Source organism: Corythoichthys intestinalis, chromosome 11 (genome assembly GCF_030265065.1).
Source record: "Corythoichthys intestinalis isolate RoL2023-P3 chromosome 11, ASM3026506v1, whole genome shotgun sequence".
Lineage (NCBI taxonomy): Eukaryota > Metazoa > Chordata > Actinopteri > Syngnathiformes > Syngnathidae > Corythoichthys > Corythoichthys intestinalis.
In genome coordinates this window covers 4,231,451-4,256,906 of record NC_080405.1, presented here as the reverse complement: position 1 = coordinate 4,256,906, position 25,456 = coordinate 4,231,451, and the positions used below count along the sequence as shown (strand labels likewise).

The window sequence follows — 25,456 nt, the reverse complement described above, 5'->3', positions numbered from 1 at the left end:
GTAAAAAATATCGCTGTGATTTGTACACAATTTTCAAATAACATGTTGCTCGAATAATATTATTTTTTCATTTCCAGGTGATATTTGACCTCAGTCTAGCTCGGGGTCTGGACTATTATACAGGAGTTATATATGAAGCAGTGCTGTCCCAGGCAAGTACGGTGTCTACCACCCCTGAAGTCCAAAATGGTTCCCCTGCCGATGAGTGCGTTAGTGTGGGCAGCATTGCTGGTGGGGGTCGCTATGATGGATTGGTTGGCATGTTTGACCCCAATGGAAAGAAGGTGCCATGTGTGGGTGTGAGCATTGGCATTGAGCGAATCTTCTCCTTCATGGAGCAAAAAGCAGAGGTATGTATGAGGTGTGTTTCTGGGTGTAATTCAGTGCCTTTGCTTTTCTATATGCCATGCTATTTGGCTTTGTCAGTGTGGCACAACAAGTCAGGTAGGTTTTGTAGTTAACTACGGCAAATATATTAGTAAAGGCTTAAAGTTCTTCAACATAATGACAGAAATTCGGCCAATTTGCCAGTTTGGGAGACTTGACAGTTTAGGTCAGATTCTGGAAAAATGTGGCAAGGATTGGATTTTAACCACATACAAAAGTGACCCAGATTTGAAATGGTCCAGTTGTATGCAACCTGTCTAGTTTAGACAGTCAAGTTAATGCCTGACTCGAGTCGGAAAAACACACAAAAAAATCTGATTTGTGCATTAAGACCTGTGGTATGAACTTAGCCTAAGAGGCAAAAATCATGCGAAAACGGCAACATAATAAACACAATTAATTTAATTAAACCCACTTGCCAAACTGCTAAAACGACAGAAAAAATAGCAAAAATTCGAAAAACTGTCAAAAAACATAAACAGCAAAAAAATATATCACCCAAAATAGGCAAGACTTCAAAAAAAAAAAAAAAAACCTAACAAACAAAAGGGAACCCACCAAAATCAGGAAAAAAAAACAAATCTCACCCCCAAAAAATTATTTTATTTAATATTTTAGTTTTAGCTGTTATAGGGCACTAATTTGCTGCCGTTTGACCGTGTTCAATGGTCAATCCATGTCAACTGTGGTTGTAGTGGGGTGAACGAACGCACAGTTGACATGATTTGGACATCGAACGCGGTCAATGGCAGCCAATGGGTTAACAAGGAAGTGACCCAGAAAGTTTCTATTGGAACTCTGGGAGGGCTGAGCATCCACATGTTCTTTTCTAGTTATTGAAATACAATGACACTGAAAACTTGTCCAATGAAAGAAAATAAATGGATTTTCCTAAACTAAATTAAGCACCTCGAATACTACCGGCAATATTAGCCCCACCCCCTGTCAAATTTCCCTGATACAACTCCATCTTTTTTCGATATTATAACCAGAAAAAAACAAAGAAACTTTTAAGTGATACTTTATACTTTTTTTCACAATACTTTGTATTGGAATCAACGCTGTTTTGCCAAAAAGCATCATGGGAGATGTAGTTGTTAAATTGTGTATCATTTGTATTTGAAAAAAATACCATAATTTCCTGGGCTGATTCGAAGTGCTTCTGGGAAGAATATTTCCTTTGAGATTGGTGTCAAAAAGAAATCCACCAATGATTTGTAACAGAAAAATTACAGAGCATCTCGCTCATTTGAATGTGAAGTCATTTTTAGAATTGTTTAATTTGATTCTGTACAAAAAAAAATCAGGTCGTTCACAGAGGTAAAATGCCAGGTATAATTAATGCATAGATGCTGCTGAAAGAAAACAATGTAGCTGAATTTCAAGGTGTAAACATACAAGTTTTGCTAAAAGTAGCCCATGTTTTATCAACCTTCCCAATGCATTTTTATCCCAGCCCAAGTCTTTGAACATAGCCCAATAGGGGGGGAACCAATGTTCCCTCTAATTTTTCATGCGTCTGAGCAGACACACAAGCTCCCAGAGCACACTGTGGACCATGGTGAGCAACATCAGATGCATACACTGTGGCCACCAATGTTGTCACGGATTACTTAAAAAAGTAATTTAATTACTGATTACATTTCTAAAAAGGAATCTAGTTACTTTACTGATTACTTTATTATCAAAGTAACTAAGTTACTTTAAAAGTAACTTATCAGTTACTTTTTACCAATTTTTCTCCTTTTGCTGCCTCAACATAAACATTTCATCACGTGTAATTGAGTTTTTCACATAAGGCTTAATCTTTGAGTTAGCGGGGGTTTAATTAGTCGATGGAGTGGATTTCAACCACCATTGACTCGCCCTAGCTTATTAGCAACGACTAATTAAATCCCCGCTAACTCCAAGATGAAGCCCAATGTAAAAAATTCTGAACTTCCCCTTTGAAATAAACACCTAGCTATTAAAATGTTGTCTATAAAAGTTGTAAAGCAATAAAACAACAAAAATTTATGAAATGAACAAAAATCCTACAACGTACAGTCTTCATAATGGGTCAAAATCATTTTTCGAACAGACCATGTGACTAGCACCTTGAGACTATCCTTTGCTTTGCTTAGCCAAAACTACACCAGAGGAGGCAAGATGGATATTTAGAATTTCTTTAAACCTAAGCTTTCAAACGCTACCAACAACTTGAACAGCTGATTGAACTCGAACAGTATCAAGATGTGTGTGTGTGTATGTGTGTATATATATATATATATATATATATATATATATATATATAGTTTACAGTATTGTAGTTTACAGTATTGGCCAAAAGTTTGGAGACACCTTAAAGGTGGATACTTTGAAGAATGTAGAATACAAAACCTGTTTTCAGTTATTTCACTTTTTTTGCCATTCCACATGTTCGTTCATAATTTTGATGTCTTCAGTGAGAATTTACAATAGCAGTGAAAATATATAAAACGCAAAAATTATGACGCGTGTCCAAACTTTTGACTTTCGTTTCAGTCTTCAACATGCTTCTCCCCCCAGTCCCACAAATGTAAAACTCCGCCTACGATTACAAACTCTAACTATAAAATGTACATAATTACACATATTATAAAGGCTAGTTGCTGGCTGTCTCGTCACCTGTCGTCTTGTTTTGAGGTTTTTTCGCGACGCGTTGTGCTGTAATTCCAAGTGCTTCCTTGTTGAATTGGATGTCGAGTATATAGCGGTCGACAGTCCATCTGAGCCAGCGCAGAGTTTGCAACGCACAGATATTTTTGTCATCTTTACTGGATGGATATGTGAAGTAATGGCTGTATCTCCAGTGAGCAAATGCAGCCGTTTGTTGTATCTCTCCGGCTCCTTTACTGTTAGCATCCTGATAGCTAGCAGGCTATGTGGCAGATGGCGCCCATACAGCATGGTACTGCACGTGACCCGTTTTTTTCCGATGAGAAAACGTGAGATGTGATGTCACTCCCAAACTCAAATGCGGTATTTTCTATTCAAATGCTCTTCGTACATGACTACAGTATTCTTCATTCTACATACAGTATGAGGCAAAAACAAAATAGTAACGCACAGTTACTGAGGAAACTAACTTTAATCAGATTACTGGCTTGGAAAAACAAACGCATTAGATTGCTCGTTACTGAAAGAAAGTAATCAAATTACAGTAACGCGTTACTGACAACACTGGTGGCCACACACCAGTATCACGCCTGTTCAAAACCTTGGATCATAGCAAGTTACATGGCTTATTAAAAGAATGAAATTACAGCAGCAATTTTCTAATATCATTGATTTGGCCCACCTAAAATGAAAAAGACATTGTTCATGAGATGTGTACTATGTTATGCTGCGTTAACCTTTCGAAGAGTCTTGTTTTGGCCTGGGTAAAGTCCAGTTATAGCATGGGTGAGTTAATAAATAAAACAGAATGAACAACCACAATGGGAGTACAGTATATAAAACTCCCAGATTAAAACTGTTCAGACAATAAGGACACTCAAGATTCCTATTCTCTGCATCTGAACAGCTACACTGTAAAAACACACCTCCTTAAAACAAGTTAAATTCCCTTGTTTTTAGTGTAAATCTGCTACAAATAGGTGAAATTATCTGCCAGTCCTTCAAGTAAATTTCACTCAATGAGATTTCTTGAAATAAAAATAGCTAGCTGAAAATAATCTTAACAGACTTATTTTGAGCAAAAAGTATATTTAATCGAAGAAAAAGAGCTTGTTTGTCAGAAAGGTTCTTAATTCAAGAATAGATATTGTTCAAAACATTGTTCGAAAGCAGACTTTTCTTGATTTAGGTGAAAAATTACCAACTTTAATGTATGGATATAATTAGAACAAATATTAATATTTCCTTAAAATAAGTGGAATAATCTGACGCATTAATCCGTTAACTAGTCTTCAACATTCAAAACAAGATGGAGAAAAGTATTTTACTATATTTAAGAAAAATTAACTGATTAAGATGTTATAAATTTGCAGTTATACAGGACAGGTTAGAAAAAGGGAAAAGAAAAACCCAGAAAAAAATCTTTTTTTACTGCATGTTCTTGTATTTGCACATACTCCGACAGCCATTCCATCTTAAAAGAACCGCATTTCTTTTTTTACTTTGCCTTAACGAGTGTAATAATGCTGCCTGTTTCTATCGCCAGGATAAGGAATTGGCATTTGCGTCTCTTAACTCCCCTGCACTGTTGTAAGCTAGCGTTGCGTATGGGCAGGGCACAATGCGCAACACTGTCAATGCTATGATTGGCTGTGTAGCGTAAGTGAAGTGAACTCTATCGTATGATTGGCTAGACACCTGTTGTTCATTCAGTTACGTTGCAAAATGGTACAGAAAACATTATTTTGGTCTAATTAACTACTAGTAGATTATATCAGCTCTAAAATTTGTAGCGCTTGCAAAGATTGGCAATGGAATGTTGCTTCAATAAATCAACACAGGAGTCATGCTCTCTTTTCTTCACCAATGGGAGCTTCGCATTGACGTATCGAACGCACCAATAGTATTGTTGCGCTGACACATAAGTGGTGCCGACAGTTGTAGTAGTCACAGTAGTGTGTGCGATCTGACGATATGAAAGCATGACATATTGTCTATATTTCTCAGTGATATTAAATCATTTGCTCAACGAATCATGACGGCAAAACTGTTTTTTTTCCCCCTCTGTATTTACTGTAGTTACATATCTAATATGACAGCATACGCTTGGGAGATCGAGAAGGTGCCACCGATCGTGCATTGATAGGCTTTAAGTCGGTGAGAGGTTTTACTGCAAAAGTCATATGAATGATTTTCTTTAGGCCTTGGCGTTGAAAGTACGCACAACTGAGGTGCAGGTGATGGTAGCATCTGCGCAGAAGAACTTGATGGAGGAGAGACTCAAGCTTGTCACTGAACTGTGGAACGCTGGGATCAAGGTTAGGCTTTTCTGCTCTATATCATTTGTAAGAGTTGATGTTTAGATATACATAGATAGATGTTTGCTTTAGCTGGATCAGCTTCTCAAACCCTTGTGCCCTGGTGGCAGTAACCTTTAACACTCAAAGAGCCATTTCGACCCAGTTTCCACGTAAAATACAACCCTGGTAATATTTATATTTATATTATTATTATATTTATATTTATATGTGTATAGTACAAGCCAAAAGTTTAGCCTCAACCGCTATAAAAAAAACAATAATTGCAACAAACGAATAATGGGCTAACTTGCATAGCAAAAGTCTGCTAGCTTAAATGCTATAAAATGCTAACGTTTTGTTTTTACAGTGCTCTTAAATCATTCAAACACATATTCCCACAAAAAAACTGCTAAATATACCTATAAACTAAATTACAAATGCATAAAAAAACGACATTATGTTGGCCTTAACAGGAAGCAGCTGGATTCAGCCATGTTAAATGTCATATTTACTGTCTCACTAGAGGGCAGTGTATCCACCCATAAAACTAAAACTAAATTCAAACACTTTCAAAACATACCATTACAACACCACTCTGATTAAACGGATCCTCGGAGCAGCAAAATTTGATTTGAAGCGTTTTTCTAACCGAATTTCTCGAGTTAATCGATTAAACGTTGCAGCGCTACTTATCGTCATACACATTTGAATTCAGTTCTTTATATTTGAATATTAATAGGCGATTTCTATGTTTGTATGTCTTTCTAAAGGCAGAGGTCATGTACAAGAAGAACCCCAAATTGCTCAGTCAGCTACAGCACTGCGAGGAATCAGGAATTCCCCTTGTGGCTATAATTGGTGAACAGGAGCTGAAAGATGGTGTTGTCAAGCTTCGCATTGTGGCCACCAGAGAGGAGGTACAGTGCATTCCAAATAATTTAGGCCCCTTTTTGATACTTCAAACCTCGTACGTAACCCATAACCAGTATATAACATTGGAGAAGAAAAAAAAAATCTTGGCACGGGAGAAAGATAAGATTTGAAAACAAGCTGAAGTTTTGCTTCTTTGTCATCATTACAATAATCACCATTTTTGTCTATATCATAATCCTTTGATGGTAGGATTCTGTCTAAGGAGGATGTCTGCGATCCAATCTCATGATAAAATATCAGGTCATTTTTAGAAGATCAGAATCGGGTGAAAAGATCGGGTTTTTAAGATTTTTATAAAATTTAAATATGAGGGCTAAAGAGCAACAAACTGAGATCTGCAAACCCAAATTTTTTTAATACACAACAATTTTAGAAGATTTGAGTCTGTTGAAAAAAGATTGTGTTTTTAAGACTTTAAATGGCTATAAAGCAACAAAATTATAATGGTGGACAAGGGAAACAATCTATCGATTGCCGAGGAATCGGATCAGTAATTGGTATCAGCTGTTCCTCAAAATCAGGTGATTTGAACTCTGGTGAAAAAATATGTGATCAGGACATGTCTTGCCTTTTAAGATGAAAAATGACCTAAGTTCAGTTATTTTGATGTTTTGAAGTGCTCTGCATTTCTCGATACCTTCAAAATATATGATGGGGGTATTAGTGTGATGGTGTGATTGTTGAGTGGTTGAGTGCCCCTGTAAATTTTGGATCATTTCCTGTTCATTTTGGGGCATTTCCAGGTTACTTGCTGTTGATTTGGTGTCACCTCCTGTTGGGTTTGGGGCAATTTTGTGTCACTTCTTGTTAACTCAATGGCTGCCATTGACGGCGCTAGACGTCTAATCCATTTTGGCTGGGTGGGGGCGGATGAACAAATATAACTGCGGACCCAAAAGTGAGCCAAGTGCAGTAGCACATGCCCTCGGTCATGCAAATCTAGGGTTTTATGGCGCCAATGTAAAAAAAAAAAAAAAAAAAAAAAAACGTGATTTGATATGGATGCTAAAAATGAACTGCAGTGTGCATTTCAAGCAAAACAACCACGCGGGCCGGATTGAGCTGGAGGACTAGCAGTTGAAAGAAATTAAAGTCTGTCAACTGGGGGCAAAGCATGGTCTAAAACAGCAGTTCGCTTCAATTTAGTCAGCGTACGAAAATAGGGCCCTGCACGTCTTAAACTTCGCCCAAACCTTTAGACTTATTCATCGAACCCCTGGGGTCCAATCACACCCGGGTTAACAACCACTACTTTACAGCTATTGATAGGCTAATAAAAATTAGCATTGTTGTTTCTCTCAACCGTATATAGAACATCAAAGGAACGTACATAGACGAAAAATATAACCATGTTCACAGGCATGTGGAGTTTGGGTAAAACAAGTTATTTATACAAAGCATTCATGGGTCCTCTAACAACTTTCTGCCTCCGCTGGTCAAGGTGTACACACAATCAGAGTCAGAGAAAATGAAAGACCTCTGTCATCCTGGGTGTCATTGTTACTCCTCTGGGGGCAGTTAATTTATTTTAATCTTGGGGGGGTTGGGGGGGATCCAGATTTTTTTTTTTGTGGTCTACATCAGGGGTCCCCAACCTATTCCACTAAGGCACACTGTGGGTGCAGGATTTCATTCTTACCAAACAAGATGACAACACTTTTTCCCCAATCTGGTGTTTTACAAGTGCAATCAGTTGATTGCAGTCAGGTGTGGCTTGTTTTAGCAGAAGCCTCATTGGTTCAACTGTCTCTGCTGGATCGGCTGGAACAAAAACCAGGACCCACAGTGTGCCTTGAGGACTGGGTTGAAAACCCCTGGTCTACATTATTGTATCATAGATACAGGTAGTCCCCAGGTTACGATGTACTCGACTTGTGTGATTTCGACTTTACGACGGGGAGTCTCGTCCACCTTTTTTTTGTCATATAAACAGTACCTTATTGTACCTCGCAGTATCTTATTTTTTACTTTATGATGTGTTCTGTCCTCACTAAATGTGATAGTTGTTCAGCTATACAGACATCAAACAAGGCAATTGTGCTTTTTGACGCTTTTTACTTCCTTCACTTTTAACAATTTGCAAAGCTGTAACACACATATGTACACTTCTGTTCTAAAGGACACACATTTTAAATATAAAAAACTTGACACAAAGCAGTTGGTGTTCAAACGTCCATCTGGTCTGATCAATACATAAATTTAGTAGGTTAAATTACCCTAATTTGCCTAACAAAAGTCTGCTATCTTAAATGCTATGAATACTAACGTGTTTACAATTCTCATAGCAAATCGCTTACACATAATTCCACAAACTGTAGGTGTAAACTTGATTACAAATGCATGCCAAAACATATAGTAGCTGAAACAACTTGCAGCCTTATGCGTGCCAAACCAGAGTGCAGCTATCCTTTATTCATGTCAGACGTCTGAGTCTGCCTCTCAGTCATACTAGGCGACAGTCCAGCCAGACCCAACGCTGACACCAGAGGGCAGTGTATTCTCCATCATGAAACAAAATACAATACTTTTGGACTTTTTGGATAGTTATTTTGGGGTACTTAAAGGGTTAATTCCAATTTGAGCGTAAATTCGGGTTACGTCGCCAGCTTAGGAACGAAACTCTCTCATAAACCGGGGACTACCTGTAATTTGAGGACATTATATGGGATCCATAGTGTGATCATGCTTTTCTAATTGTCTCCTTCCAAACAGGTTGATATCTCAAGAGCCGATCTTGTCAGCGAAATCAGGAAGAGGACCTCTGAGGCTTAGTTAACTTACAAATGCAACTCGTCCTCTGTTCAAGGGTTGTAACCTGCGCATTGCAAATATCCATGTTGGGCTTTCAACAGATGGCTGTTTTGAAAAACATCAAATGTTTGAAGGCTGGCTATTGTGTTGTGAATTTACACATGACATTCATGGTCATAAAATTATATATCAGTTTCCATCTCGTATGCATTCATTTGTATTTACTGAGGGACAAAAACATGTAAATTGATGATATTGACTTTGGGGGATTTGGTTAAAAAAAAAAAGAAATGTGACCGAAAATTCAGCGCCAAAAACCGAAAATAGCTAAAATTGCATTTTCGGTTAAAAGACCGAAAGTTTACCACCGAAAAGTATGAAGAACATGAGTCCTTTTGTGATGACGGCATCAAAACACTGGGAGAAGCAACACTATGGGCTCACCGTCAAATGTAAGCGGTTTGGAAGTATTTTGAGGTGTCAAAGAAATATATAAATGATTAAATAAAGCAAACCTGTTTTATTTTCCTTCATCTCTTGTTACACGCTCGTTCTGAAGTTGCTTTCCATTGATGTCCCGCATCACATCGAGTACAGAGCATTTTAGCCCGTGCATGAGTAGTTTGGAATTTAATCAAGCTAACAGTGTACAAATAGTATTTAAATGCATGCATTTACATCTTCTGTGGTACAATACTTGTACGTGGCACGACCACTTTTGTCTTTTTGTCACATTTTTCCTCATGACTTCCACATCCCTTTCTGCCAGGCGCTGTTTAATCCTGCCTGGACCGACTTCGCTCGGCTTCGCCGCCGCTAGAACTCTGTCTACTCGCCTGGGTCTCGCTCGATTCCACTTGTTGCACAACACAACACAGAGTATTTTAAGGAGCAGGAGAGATTGTAATAAACTTGTAAAGAGCGTTACTAGTTATGGCGAGTACGAAAGTTTTTTGTTTTTGTTGTGAAGAACACTTCCACACAAATGTATATCGAGATCTCATTTAGCTTAGCAGTTGGAGGCGAGAGTTCAATTTTTCGAGTGTCCCAAACTTCCAAGAAAGCGCGTTTATCAAGGTTTCATCTGCCGTGATGTGTGTCTATGTCCACCGAACAGAACGCTATGATGACGCCAGTGCTCACTGCTGCCGGGAACGGGCAGGGGCGCATCTAGAAAAAATATGGAGTGGCAAGAGGTGCAAGGCTTTTTGAGGGGGGGGGGGGGGGGGGGGGGATATTTCACCATGGTATAATACATGATCGATTCTTTAATACATCTCACATTTACCACAATCAGTTCCAATTTACCTAAAGAAATAAAAAACATAGTTTTGATCTGTATGACAGTTTTGTTAATGAAACATCAATCTTGTTTTTTTCTATAATGAAGAAAACCTTTATAACAAAACGGGATTTTGAAATTACAGTGTGGCAAATAAGTATTGTCAACCACTAATTGTGCAAGTTCTCCCACTTGAAAATATTAGAGAGGCCTGTGATTGTCAACATGGGTAAACCTCAACCATGAGAGACAGAATGTGGGGGAAAAAAAACAGAAAATCGCATTGTTTGATTTTTAAAGAATTTATTTGCAAATCATGGTGGAAAATAAGTATTTGGTCAATACCAAAAGTTTATCTCAGTACTTTGTTATGTACCCTTTGTTGGCAATAACGGAGACCAAACATTTTCTGTAATTCTTCACAAGCTTTTTACACACTGTTGCTTGTATTTTGGCCCATTCCTCCGTGCAGATCTCCTCTGGAGCAGTGATGTTTTGGGGCTGTCGTTGGGCAACACGGACTTTCAACTCCCTCCACAAATTTTCTATGGGGTTGAGATCTGGAGACTGGCTAAGCCACTCCAGGACCTTGAAATGCTTCTTATGAAACCACTCCTTTGTTGCCCTGGCTGTGTGTTTGAGATCATTGTCATGCTGAAAGACCCAGGCACATCTCATCTTCAATGCCCTTGCTGATGGAAGATTTTCACTCAAAACCTCAACCTCAAAGCCTCTTTACTTTACACAGATAAGTCGTCCTGGTCCCTTTGCAGAAAAACAGCCCCAAAGCATGATGTTTCCACCCCCATGCTTCACAGTGGGCATGGTGTTCTGCGGATGCAATTCAGTATTCTTTCTCCTCCAAACACGAGAACCTGTGTTTCTACCAAAAAGTTCTATTTTGGTTTCATCGGACCATAACACATTCTCCCAGTCCTCTTCTGGATCATCCAAATGCTCTCTAGTGAACCGCAGACGGGCCTGGATGTGTACTTTCTTCAGCAGGGGGACACGTCTGGCAGTGCAGGATTTGAATCCCTGGTGGCGCATTGTGTTACTGATAGTAGCCTTTGTTACTGTGATCCCAGCTCTCTGTAGGTCATTCACTAGGTCCCCCCGTGTGGTTCTGGGATTGTTGCTCACCATTCTTGATATCATTTTGACAACACGGGGTGAGATCTTGCATGGAGCCCCAGATCGAGGGAGATTATCAGTGGTCTTGTAGGTCTTCCATTTTCTAATAATTGCTCCCACGGTTGATTTCTTTACACCAAGCGTTTTACCTATTACAGTAGAATGATGAGTAATTATTATGCATCACGTGTGGTAAGCAAATGTTTGGGCGCCCCTGATCATTTTTAAGATTTTTCTTTGTATAACACTGATTGTTTGGAACCAAAATTTCTGTTAAATAGATCATATAACAGATGAACACAGTAGAATTTAAGAAGTGAAATGACGTTTATAGGATAAACAAAGAGCGTAATAATTTTTTAAACAAAAATACTGTACGTGGTGTATAAATTTAGTCACTCTGTATGTGCACTTCAAACTCCACTAAGGCCAAGACCAAAGAGCTGTCGAAGGACACCAGAGACAAAATTGTAGACCTGCACCAGGCTGGGAAGACTGAATCTGCAATAGGTAAAACACTTGGTGTAAAGAAATCAACCGTGGGAGCAATTATTAGAAAATGGAAGACATACAAGACCACTGATAATCTACCTCGATCTGGGGCTCCATGCGAGATCTCACCCCGTCGCGTCAAAATGATAACAAGAACGGTGAGCAAAAATCCCAGAACACACGGGGGGACCTAGTGAATGACCTACAGAGAGCTAGGACCACAGTAACAAAAGCTACTATCAGTAACACAAGGCGCCTCCAGGGTCTCAAATCCTGCATTGCCAGACGTGTCCCCCTGCTGAAGAAAATACACGTCCAGGCCCGTCTGCGGTTCGCTAGAGAGTATTTGGATGATCCAGAAGAGGACTAGGAGAATGTGTTATGTTCAGATGAAACCAAAATAGAACTTTTTGGTAGAAACATAGGTTCCTGTATTTGGAGGAGAAAGAATACATGCATCCGAAGAACACCATACCCCCTGTGAAGCATGGAGGTGGAAACATCATGCTTCATGCTCATTTGTACTTATTTTTGTTGATGTATGTTACTTGTTTCTTTATTGTTTAAAATGCTAACGTTAATGTTATTATTGACTTATTTTATTATCTTCAAATTAATGTACATCCTAATTTCTTCGGTTATGTTCCAAAGTAAAATTTAGGTTTTGCCTTAAAATTGCACATAAAAGTGAGGAGATGTAGGTTGAGGTTACTGTATGTTTTTGTCACTTTTATTTTTGCACATCACTGAAAAAAACCCAATTTTGAATGAAATGTAGTTTCTTGTGGCTGAGTGGTTAGCACATCTACCTCGCAGTTCTGAGATCTAGGGTTCAATCCCGGGCTTTGGCCTTCCTGTGTGGAGTTTGCATGTTCTCCCTGTGCCTGCGTGGGTTTCCTCCGGGAACTCCGGTTTCCTCCCACATCCCAAAAACATGCATGGTAGGCGGATTGAACACTCTAAATTGTCCGTAGGTATGAGTGTGTTCGTGAATGGTTGTATGTCTCCTTGTGCCCTGTGATTGGCTGGCAACCAGTTCAGGGTGTCCCCTGCCTACTGCCCGTAGTTAGCTGGGATAGGCTCCAGCACCTCCACGACCCTCATGAGGAAAAGCGGCATGGAAAATGAATGAATGAATGTAGTTTCTTCTTTCAGTAAGTGTAATGCAGTAGTAGCCTAATGCGTGTGCAAAACCTGCTTTGTTTTTGTGAGTGCGTGTCTGTGTTATAGATATAACTGCCAAAAGCAGTTTTCTTTGCATTTTGGTGGTTTTAGGAGGTTGGACCCCCCAAAAAATAAAGAAAAATTTGGCTCCATGGCGACTATTATGTCAGGAAGTTCCGGCAAGAAAGCCACTTTCACCCCTGCCTAATGATCATGTCCCAGAGGTGTTCTATTGGTGCATCTGAAAAAACTGACTTACATGGGGCGAATCATTATGCAAGCAATTATTTTCATCAATAGTTTTATTTCATTGACATTACCCTATAGGAATCTTTTTTTCACTTGAAGTTTTTCCAATAAATTTTTGTCAAATGTTAAAATGTCAAATTATTTTGACCATGATTGATTTATGAATGCAAAAAAAAAAAAGGGGGGGGGGGGGGGCGTCCAAGCGGGGTGAATACTTATGATAGTAACTGCATATGCTCCCTTTAGCTCAGATTATGGGCCAGTACAAAGTATCCTATCACACCTATGCAGATGGCACACAACTCATTTCAGTGTCTCCACATGATTATAATGATACTGGATTATCGTAAATGCATTCAACAAATTAATTAATGGTTGTGCCAGAATTGTCTCCACCCATAGCAAAATTGAAGACTAGATCTTGTTCATGTCTCATTTACATCTCTGAGAAATGAATCAGCAATATTCGATACCGGAGTGGTTTTCTCAGTTTTCTCAAATTTGTCTCATGAGAAGTCTGATAGTGAGCATTACACGAGAAGGTCTTTCGAATAGTTCTACTGGCACGATTTTTCAATAAAGTCTCACACTTGTCTCCTTTCAAGATCTTACCAAGAGACAACTGTGAGTACTTGTGTTGATCTCAAATGTGTCTCAATTTTATCTCCTTACTTGGAGTCACGATCTCAGTAATGTCTCAGTAAAAGATATGGATGAGCAAAGTATTTTATTTCTTAACTTATTTCTTAAATCTCGCCAAGCAACCCTACATTGTGCCAGTCACAAATATTTCTCAGTTTGATGTACTTCCAATCTGCAATTGCTCATGTTGGGTTTTTGAGATTCTTTCATTGTAAGAAAGGGTAGTGTCTGCTCTGATCACGATCATGATGTCCAATCACATCTTAATTCATCTCGTGCCAAAATCTGAGAAAATTATATAATCGGTCAAATAACTAAATAACATCTGGTTCATTTGGTTCATCTTGTTCAATGTAAAAATTAGAGATATGACCGAAAACTATCGGCCGCTACAAATGCGTTTTCGGTTTCGAAGACCCAAAGATTACCAAAAAATGGTGTGAAGAACCTTAGTCCTCTTGTTGGATGACGTAATCAAAACAGGCAACACGCTGGCTGCCACTGTCTCACTAAAACTATTGGGTCACAGGCAACATGTCTCCGATTTGTAAGTTTTTTTCAAAGTATCAAAGAAATATATAAATTATTAAATGAAGCAAAATAAAATTAATTCGCTTCATTGCTGCTACATGCTTTCTGAAATTGCTTTCCATTGATGTAAAGCGTTACATCGAGTATAGTGTGTCTGAGCCCGTGCGTAGCTCAGTGGTACAAAAGTCTTTCCCTAACCCAGAGGTTGTGAGATCAATTCTCCATCCTGATGAATTAATCTAAGTATCCTTGAGCATGACACTGAACCCCATGTTGCTGTGTCACCAGCAGGTAGATGAGGATTGTCAAAGTGCATCGAGTGCCTGAAACAAGGCTAAATGGAGTTGTACAAGTATAACTCCATTTTCAATTAAAAGACTTTCTCTTCTCAAATATTGCTCCAGTCTGGTTTTCTCAAATATATCTCATTTGACTCATCACTTGCTCCTAAGGGTACCCTAAGAAGCACAAACTCAGAAACAAATAAGCAGAGAATGAAACAAATTTGAGATGATCAAATTCGTCTCACGAGACTAGATTAAGCAACAGATGAGTAGCAAATTTTTGCTTTGAGCAGCTACATTTGGGAAATATGGAGGTGATTATTTAGTCAGAGATCAGCTCTCACCTGGGCACAATGTCAGTTAAAGCTACAAATCAAACCACAAATCTAATTAGTAAGTAATTATTAACTCAGACCTACATAAACTTCGACACACGTATGTAAATAAATCTGCTAACTACTATATAAAAATATAGCCAGCATTAAGGGGTTTTTATCCAAACAAAACATGGAAAAACCTATCCATGCATTCATTTTTAGTAAATTGGACGATTGTAATGGCATATTTACAGGTCTTAACAAAAAAAAAAAAAAAATCAATCAGAAAGCTGCAGTAAATACAGAACACTGCAGCCAGAGACCTTGCAAATACAAAAAATTGACCACTTTACACCAGGAATGAAATTGTTACCCTAGCTTCCTGTGAGTCAAAGGATATAAAATAAAATACTTCTGCTCAATGGCCTTGGCAAGATGGGGTTTCAGATGTGACATATTTATGTCACACTGCTGTTGTCATAGTGTGCACTTCCTGTGGGTGTGGTCTTACGGAATAAAAGGAATCTCTGTGATGTTTCGGTGACATATGCTGAGAAGCACACTGAATAAAGAAGCGTTGTTCCATTCAACCTTACATGTACTTAGATCAGTACTTCTCAAATAGTGGGGCGCGCCCCCCCAGGGGGGCGCAGAGCGATGCCAGGGGTGGCACGTGTGACCTCTGGGAACATGCTTTTTTTTTTTTTTTTTTTGCCGTTCTAGAATGATGTGTACTTGCACATTCACTCAGTGGGTGGCAGTGGCGCTCTCATTTTCAAAGTGCGCGCAGTATTTTTGAAGTAAGCAAGAGCACACGGAAGAGACTCATGAGGAGCTGGAGACAGGCATGAAAATCTCTCACCTTTCGGCGAAATTCGCCGTTTTGAAGTCAAAAAGGGCGACCTACGTGAATTGCGTAGATCCGAGGAGAAATTCTTTTTGGGAGGAGGGAGGGGGGGGGGTCGGGAGGTTTTATTTAATTATTATTATTATCATCATGTGATTAACTTAGTACGTAAACTGAGCACTTAAGAACACAGTCAGCAAATCCTTCTAGATGCTTCGCTGACGAGAACCAATGATCGGCCCAAGCTGCGTTCCATTGTTCCAAACGCGCGCACTCCTTACGCGTGTACATGGAGTGCTCGGAGAGCCTTCGGTTGCATTGCAAAGCTGCGGGGAAAAAAAGCAGGCCTTATCCACATCGGGGCAGACCAGAGCGCAGCATACACACTTGCCTGTATTTGCCAGCAGATTGAATTTGGTGAGTAATGCTTTCAATCGTTTTCACGTTTTGCGATATAAAAAAGTTACTGCCATTCGTTGCAGCTTGCGTTGAACACTGCCAGAGCTAGCCAAATCTCCCATTAAAAAAATAGCTCCCGTTAAATTGGCGTCAAGCCTGTGTATTTAGCGGTAATATAAACGAAGAAACACACTGTTGAGTCAAATTAAGCGGCATTCTCTCGGATGGAGGGGGCGCCTCACATCGCTCCCGTCGTCCGCCGGAGACGCGTTATTTTCGGCTTGGATTTGAGCTGACGGCCGGTGTCGGCACAACAGCGGCCCGACGAGTGGTGGGAATGAGTCCTGCTTCTGAAAGCTTTTCAGGAATACAGGGTTCCCTCGTTTTTCGCGGTTAATGGGGACCAGAACCCGCCGCAATAAGTGAAAACCGCGAAGTAGCGCCCCAACCCCCCCATTTTTTTGTGCGTGTTCAATGCATTTATTCAGATTTTACATTGGAAAAAAGATACATATATAAGACATGTTTTTTCACTTTTTTCACCAAAGTATCATTTATAAATGGTTTTCAAGCACTTCAAAATGTAAGAATTATGATAAGTTTTAAACATGTTACTGCCCACCAAATTATTTTTAAACAAGAATAAAGTAGTTAGAAAATGCTTGGCTTTATTAAAAGCTTCATAGTGAGTCTACTCAAACCCTGTCAGGCTTTGGTAAACGGTGATTGGCACATGTGCAAAGTTTTTCTTTTTATATATTTTTTTTTTGTTTGAAGCAACTTATTTGATTGAATAATAAAGACACAAATGTCCTAGCCAAAATGTGGCCCAAACGCAAAACATTACTTAAATGGAAAAATTTGTTTCAATCAAGAAAAATAGTTTTCAAATGCTTTTTTTGTCTCAAATTTATTATTGCAATCAAAAACTTTTTTTTTTTATTGAAGCTACTTTTTGGGATTAAAAGTATATACTGTATTTTGATTGAAGCAACTTTGTTTTTGATCGAAGTAACTTTGTTTTTTGATTGAATAATAAAAACACAAATCTAACTCCATCGTTATTGAGTGAGAAAGAAATTAAGAAAGCTTTAAAACTAAAAGCCACCGGGGAGTCTGTTTGTTTTTTTAAATATTTATATTTCATTACATAGACATGCGTCGTAGGGAAGGGAGATTGAGGATTAAAAAAAGGAGTTAGATGAGGCTGCTAAAGGCAGTGGATACCTCATCAGCTGGGTGAATAGCAGACCTGGTAAGAACAAGTTTGCAAGGATAGTCGGGTATTAAATCCAATTATAAACACAATTACAATGTTATTTTTCTATAAGATTTTTATGTCATTGCTTTATTAATCATTAGGTGCTAGAGTTGTTAAGTATGGCTAATAATGAAATAATAGTTTTAAGAAAACTGTGCTGTTGGTGGCTCAGTGACCATCTGATGTGGTTTGTTCTCAGATGAACAAGTTGAGGAAGGAAGTTTTGATGCAGAGGTTGAAGGAAGAAAAGAGGCAGACTGACTGAGTCACAGCCAGAAAGTGTTGATGACAGTTTTGATTTCTATTCACTGTTGCCCCTTCCCAATTAAAGTATGTCACAGTCGCAGCCAATTATTATCTAAAACTGGTTAAAATTTAAGTTATGTTGTTTTAAGTGTATTAAATACTTGTTCATGTGCCCCTTTTGATCTACGAGCACCCACCCCTCCACCGGTCTCTGCATGGCCCTGCTGAAACACAGTGTGGGTCGACAGAGCTCAATATTTTGTTGGGGTGTACAATACAGTGTACTGGAACATATTTCCTCCACACCCTTCTCACCTTTTTAACCCCTGACCCATTTTCATGCCTGTGGAGAGCTGTGGGCCATTTTCGAAAGCCGTTTTCCGGCCGGACTCACGCAGCGACCCACTGTCTTCTCCAGTTCTCACGTGTCCGCCCGAGAAGTGCCATTTTTCGGCTTGGGATCGTCACGATGGCCGCCCTCACCTACGGTTCTCCCTCGGCCGCCGAGAATGCGCTTTTTGCGGGCCGTTTGCCTTTTGGTTTTGACATTTAATACAGTGGGAGATGAGGAAAGACCACTGTTTACTGTGTCTAAAAATGATTATAGCAGACAGCCGGAAGCCAAATCAATTAAGACGCCACTTAAAGACATGAGACCCCAATCTCATTGATAAGCCGCTTGGTTGTTTTTCAGCGAAAACGTGACGAATATTGCCAACAATCGTCCCGCTTTGTCAGTGTTATATCAGTAAACCAGTGAGCACTGTTAGCATGCTCAGTGCAAAATAACCCCATATCATTGCAAACTGGAGGTGATACTGTGAGAGCGAGCAGCGAAAATAAAAACTGTCCTTCTGTTCCAAAGACAGCCCCCCCCCCCCTTCTATTCAGTTTTGTTCTTCCGGTCAAATTTTTTGGCATATTGTCCTCAGGAGTTAATGTTTCAAATCAATTTGAATTTGTTATTATTTACTGATTTTATTTTTCAGTATCAAATGGTCAAAAATGTACCTTGAGTGTATTTTTACAGTTTGGATGTGACTTTTTTTTTTTTTTTTAATTCAGGCAAATTGATGCGCGTTGTTTTTTCTGTTACAAACAAAACGATGTTAATAAAGTTATACTTTATAAGTTGATCTCTGTTATTTTCTCTAATAGAAAAAAAGGATGCAATGTGAGGCAGAGGCGTACTTATAATAGTAATATTGTAGACAAATGATACTATTTACAGTGGCGATAGAGTTTGGGGGGGCGCGAAACATTTACGTCTTCCTTGGGGGGGCGTAACAGAAAATAATTGAGAAGCACTGACTTAGATTAAGGAAGTACATAACAAAAGTGGGGCAGGGCAAAGCAAATTTATTTATAGAGCACAATTCTACATAAAGCAATACAAAGTACTTTACATCCCCTGAAGATCCACAGAGACAAAATGATTCGTAAAAAAATCACATTAAATAAAAAAGGTTAAAACAAAGACAATTGAAACAGGAAAAAAAAATGATACATAAAGATCAATTTTATCACCAAGAAAAAATCGGAAATGGAAATAAAACCCAAAAATTGAATAAAATGCAAATTTGAAATATATAGGCAGTTATGAATATGCTGTGGTAAAACAATAGCATTTTTGCCCTGATTTAAAGGAGCTAACAGTTTGAGCACACCTCAGACGGTCAGGTAACTTGTTCCAGAAGTAAGGAGCATAGTAACTAAATGCTGCTTGGTACTTGTTCTTGGAACATACAGCAAATCTTAGGGGTCTAGATGTTCCATAGGGGTAAAAAAAATCAAGCATGTAATTTGGTCCAAGGCCATTAATCGTTTTGCAGTATTTTATAGTCTAGCTCGTCTCACTGGAAGCCAGTGTAACCACTTCAAAGCTGGCGTAAAATGGTCCAGTTTCCTTGTAATTGTAAGGACTCTGGCAGCAGCATTCTGTACTAGCTGCAAATTCAAGGCCGTTTTTTTGTCTGTTTCGTAAGACAGGGCCAGTTGTAGGTGTTGTCATATGTCCGGGACTACTTTACCTCCCTAGGTGCAGAGATACATAACTGTATAGTACGCGACCAGCGTAGGTACACACTGGTATTGATCATGTGTTGTACAGTGATATGATGATGCAGTAAAGTGAGTTTGGAGTGAACAAAAGTCTCATTATTGAACCCAAATAACACAACAGTAGGCCGGCATGTATGAAGGGGCGGTCAGAAATGTGTAACGGGCATCATATGTACACATGCCCCCAGCTCCCCCACTCCCAAGTGCTTATAGGACCAGCATTTTTTTCATTGAACTGGATTGTTAGCTGTGTCCAACCCCAACCTAGAGAAGTATGGAACCCCAAAAGGGTCATAATTAAATAATTAAAAACAAGTTTTAAAACATTACCTTTTGATAAATAAACAGACACATTGTATAATATGGCCCTTAAAATGTAAAATAAGGTATTATGAAAAAGATTTTACAAGATAAAAGGTTTCTCACAAAGTATTTTTTTAAAATTTCATAATGCCTTTTTCAACAAGTCTTTTTATTTCATAATGTCGTTTTTCAGCACAATGAGCTATTAGCAGATGAAAAGCATTTTTCAAAGTCATTTTTTTCATAATGTCGTTTTCCACAACGGTCTTCAGATTTCATAATGTCTGTTTCCAGTACAATGCGTGTGCTATCAGTCAAATACATAACTTCTCTGAGTTACTCTGAAACTGACACATGTTTACAGACTGAGACTGAAGTACCCCCAGTCCTTGATTGATATAATCAGTTTCATGTGAGACCAATGTATAAGTCAACATTAAATCAGAACAATGTGAAGAATGGGTTAACCTGCTGTACAATTTTTCCTCACGGTTCTGCACTCAACGAGGTGAAAATATGTGTTCAATTCTGTCCAACAACAAATATGGTTGATGTTCTGTCAAAATTTGATAAGTTCTAAGGTTGAAAATTTTCAGTTTTCTTTTTGGGGTGTGAATGATCAAACACCAAACGGCACATGGCCTCTACATCATCGAAGTCAAAACAACAGTCTGAACAATATATTGGGCTTGTCGGATCAAGTTCACAAATATCAAAACAATTTAATGCATGAGGTATAAGTGATTAAAATGCTAACAATTTAAACTCAGAAATTGCAGAGCTACAACGATAGGATTCAGCTGTGTTTTTAAGCTCACAATGACAGAAGCCTATCCAATGTTCATATGATATACAGTATAAGAAAATGGACAAAAAGCAGCAGCGTGACTGCTCTACACATATGGAGGCAAGTAGAACAAGGGATGTTTTTGACATACCTGTAAGTGCATTAAATGGTTCAGCATTCAGCATAAGCATTCAGTCGTAAACACTCACACCAGAGCAATCTTTCAAATAACGGTTTTATGACGTGTACAGACTGTGACACAAAACATGGTTGAGGCTTTTAAAAACACTATTGATTCATGCTACCGTAGCCATTGTGGACCCCTGAAGCTAACAAATAACTAACAAACTGAACAGAATTTGTTGAAATCGACTCCACCGACTAATTAAACCACCGCTAACTTGAAGATTAAGCCATATGTAAAACATTCTGAACATCCCCTTTAAATTCATTTATAGGAAAGTCAATCACATGAAATGACATTTTTCGGCCATCAGAAGGCACTGCAGCCACTGAATCTTCGACTATGGGTTTCATCAATCACTTTCTGGATGATAACATTGACATTCAGAATCCCATTGTACTGAGCTGATATTCTGTATCTGTTACTTACAGGGAAAAAATGTAGTATTGTAAGCATTGCAATATTTAATATATTTTTAAATGAGTTGGTCATATCAAGGTTTGAGATGGAATCAAAACTTTTTCCAATGGCTTTTATGCTAACATTTCCTTCTTATCGAAAGAAGTGAAATACACCAGTTTAATACATTCCGTTAGCCTAGTAGCATAATAAAAAGTCAGTTTTTGTTGTTGTTGTTGTTTTTTTTTTTGGCAAATTTAGATTTCTGCATAATGTTATTTTCCTAACACGGCCACATCATCCTTTTGTCCTAAGCCAATTACAAATGAAAGAAAAAAAAAACAACTGATGCAGTCCAAAAAGCTTTTTTTCAGAAAATGTTAAAATATGACTTAGGCAATTGACCTTTCGCAGTCTCTACCCCCAAAATGGCCACTGACCAATCATATGTTCTAGCAACCGTCGTTAAGTCAGTATGATCTGACAAATTCAGCATTTTCCCATTGTTTGCATGTTTATTTTGGTGGTTAATGCTAGCGTCACCTGACTACCTACTGCCATACTACCGTATTGGCCCAAATATAAGACGGCCCTGATTATAAGACGACCCCTTTTTCAAGACTCAAGTTTAAAAAAAGACTTTTTGAACACCAAATTCATTTTTATACAGAAAATAATTACAGTACATCTGAAACAAATGATTATAACAATATATTTGAGAGAAAAAGCATGTGGTTTTGCCTCATTAAAATCTTAATATCTGAACAATTAAATATGTAAACTAAAGTGCAATCACATTCGTAAATGAATGGCTTCTGGTTTTTGAAACGTAAATAAACCAATCTATTGTGATAAAACAACAAAATTGCAATAACTGCATTAACCATCAAAGTGAAGTCTAACTGTAACTGTAGTTTTGAAACAAATCTGAATAAGGACAAACATTGCAAGAAAATAATGCAAACTGGTTAAACTAGTAGCTGAGATCTGTCATAACAGAACATGGCTTTATTGATATCTGGCGTCATCTAGCGTCGTGAATGGGTATAATGTCTAGACCGCGAATATAAAACGACCCCCTCTTTTTCAATCTTATTTCAATGCAAAAACACCATCTTATATTCGGGCCAATATGGTACTTTAACATCACTGGAAAGGATCAACAAGCTGCGGACGTGGAGCGGTGTGCCTATAGCTTATGTAAATCAGACAAGGGGGTAGCCAAAGAGTTTATCTCTGGGTGTGCAGTTCTTTCCTTTCCCAAAGTAAAAAAGAACAACTGGATTCCAATGGCGTACCGCACGCTACGCGTAACTTCCGCTGATTAATATTCATGACATTAGCTAATGTTGCTAAAGGGCGGAACAAACGGGAGCTTGTCCCCAGTAGTAAATGACAATGACATTCTCCTGTTTCAACAATCTGTCCTTTACCACCATATGCCGTGTCTATTGTATATATTATATCCTCTGGTTGTCTTACATTTCTGACCGTTCTTTTGGGCAATTTACATTGCTATTTTTGTGTAGCGATCGCAAATGCTACTCGTTGACAGCCATCGAACACTTTTAATTTTTTTCATTAATAACAAATCTTAATTCTATAATTTATTTAAACTTCCCCCTTACTAAAGTTGTTTTTTTACAATAGAAAAGGTAACAGTGGCAGTCAGATACCCTTTTAATTGTTTTCAGGTCATTCATTGTCAGACAAGCAGCACGGCAAAATGCCACGCTAAAAAGTAAGTAAAAATATCATAATGGCTTACCTCTTTGTCCTCTGAAGGAGCATGCCAACCCAACAAAATGTTTACTGCCATTTAGAATGTGAATAACTTCACCTTGCTGGCGTTAAGCGTCCGCGTAAGTTGATCAATTCTTCACGTTATTTCCTCCCGAGTTTTTGGTTTCGGGAAACGTATGAAGAAAACATCCTTCATATGTCGTAATGTCTAGAGTCGTTTCTACAAGTACCATATAAGCAATGCTCGATCGGCATGTTCGTTGTTGAAAGATTACCGGAGAAAAGTCGCAGAAATATAATGGTATCTATGCGAGGGCGGGTCTATAATATCCCACTTCCGCTTTACAATGCGACGTCACGGTCTAAAAATAGCATTCGTGCGGTACACAATTGGATTAAAACAGTCTGGACGTACAGCGTCACTCCCATCTAAATTTCTCCAAAATAAACAAGCAAACGTACATATGTATTATCCCAAGGTAAGATTAAGCCAGAGGATAACTAGCATGCCATCTTCCCCAACTTGCACGTTGAGTCAAGAACATTCATAAAATGGATATCAAAGTTTTACTGCTGTCAAATTTTATATCTTACTAGGATGTCATCGCTGTAACATCTAAGCATGCAGTAGCTGTTTCATTTGCTAGTTATTTTTAAGAAACACTAGGTAACTTTTCAGTTTTGGTCGATTTATGTGACGCCAGTGGACAAAAGCAGTAGTGTTTTGCCTTAAGGAAGACTGCGTTCCGATGAGGACCAGCACGCACCCGCACAGTGTCGTAAAATCATGATCTCCTGGTCGGCGCAGATGGATTAAATGACATTTCTGTTTCCAAAGCCTGTGTGAAGGAAGTATAGTAATAAGGTAATGAATCCAGTTTTGGCTAAACAATAGCATATTACGATTAGCAACCTTGTGGCTTAGTGTGGCCAAGCACCCCACCCTAACCGAACTCCTCACCGCTGACAAGTTCAGTTGAAGGGGGGGGGGTTGGGGGGTTCACGCCAACGAGTGAAAGCCGGGCCGATGTTTATACTTAATTATGCATTTGCGTGTGTGTCAAACCTGTCCTCAAAGGCCCGCAGTGGGTGCTGGATTTCACTCCAACCAAACGAGATGAAGACCTTTTCACCGATCTGGTGTCTTAACAGTGTAATCAGCTGATGGCAGTCCGGTGCTGCATGTTTTCGCAGAAATCTCATTGGTTGAACTGTCTGTGCTGGATCTGTTGGAACAAAGACCAGGACCCACTGCAGTTCTTTGTGGAATCGGTTTGACACCCCTGCTCTAGCGTCTTAGCAGAATTCACGCGAAAGCGTTCGACTTACATCTTTATAAAGCATGGGGAAAGGGGAAGTGACGAATGCCGTAAAGCAGTCAGCACATTTGTAGGTTTTTTGAGTGGCTGGGTTCCTGCCACCCCCCTCAAAGTTAATTAGTGCCGGTGAAATCGATACAGACACCCTCAAGATATAAAAGAGGTGTCATTCAACTAGTTCTGAGTCAACATATCATCTCAAGTGTAGTGAAAACATTTTATAAAGGTTGAAAAGTTACCTAGTGTTGCTTAAACTTGATGTATTACTTCACACTCTGTGCAATTAGTGCCTTGAACTTGGGCTTTTGACAGGATTTGACCTGTCCAACATAATATTCATAAAAGGTGTTTTCTTTGTTGGCCCATTAAATTCAAGACCAATCAGGACGGTGGCGGATAATGGTCATGCTTGACTGGAAACGGCTAATAAATAAGACTCGAAACAAAGAGCTGCAGAAATGATGACTAAATCTGTTTGAAATTGACGCTAAACATTCCAGCGGCCTGTCAAATCCACCTTGTGAAAACTGGTTTAGCCCCACATTCGTCCAGCACATGTTTGGTCTTTCGACATGTTTTCATTGGATGCTCTATGCCAAAGTAAGTGTACCAGAAAAAAAGCAGATTATAAGTATAAATTCAAAAGGCACAGCAACAATGTATTTAGCACTTCCAGCTACAGGTGTTCCCAGGTTGGTGATAACGGCCCTCTCAGAGTACGGTGAGTTGACATCATTTTGATTTATCGCCATTGTTTGTATGGATTGCTTGGAGTCCTCATTTTCCTTCACCTGAGAAGAAGGA

At 38.8% G+C, this 25,456-nt stretch overlaps 2 protein-coding genes across 5 annotated transcripts in view; one reads left to right on the top strand and one right to left on the bottom strand.

Moving 5' to 3' along the window:
* The window catches only part of hars (histidyl-tRNA synthetase), a 40,362-nt gene extending 30,825 nt beyond the window's left edge, over positions 1–9,537 (top strand). For 3 of the 4 annotated variants that reach the window (XM_057849523.1, XM_057849526.1, XM_057849522.1), the window contains 4 exons: positions 78–350; positions 5,226–5,342; positions 6,095–6,241; positions 8,970–9,537. In XM_057849523.1, coding sequence (XP_057705506.1) covers positions 78–350; positions 5,226–5,342; positions 6,095–6,241; positions 8,970–9,029 — 597 coding nt within the window. In that variant the 3' untranslated portion in view covers positions 9,030–9,537. The remainder of the gene's footprint in view (positions 1–77; positions 351–5,225; positions 5,343–6,094; positions 6,242–8,969) is intronic. The other variant, XM_057849524.1, reaches the window with a different exon arrangement.
* A 9,632-nt stretch (positions 9,538–19,169) lies between these two features.
* The window catches only part of gfra3 (GDNF family receptor alpha 3), a 41,451-nt gene continuing 35,164 nt past the window's right edge, over positions 19,170–25,456 (bottom strand). The window contains exon 8 of the mRNA XM_057849527.1: positions 19,170–25,443. Within this exon, the coding sequence (XP_057705510.1) occupies positions 25,243–25,443 (201 nt within the window). The 3' untranslated portion in view covers positions 19,170–25,242. The remainder of the gene's footprint in view (positions 25,444–25,456) is intronic.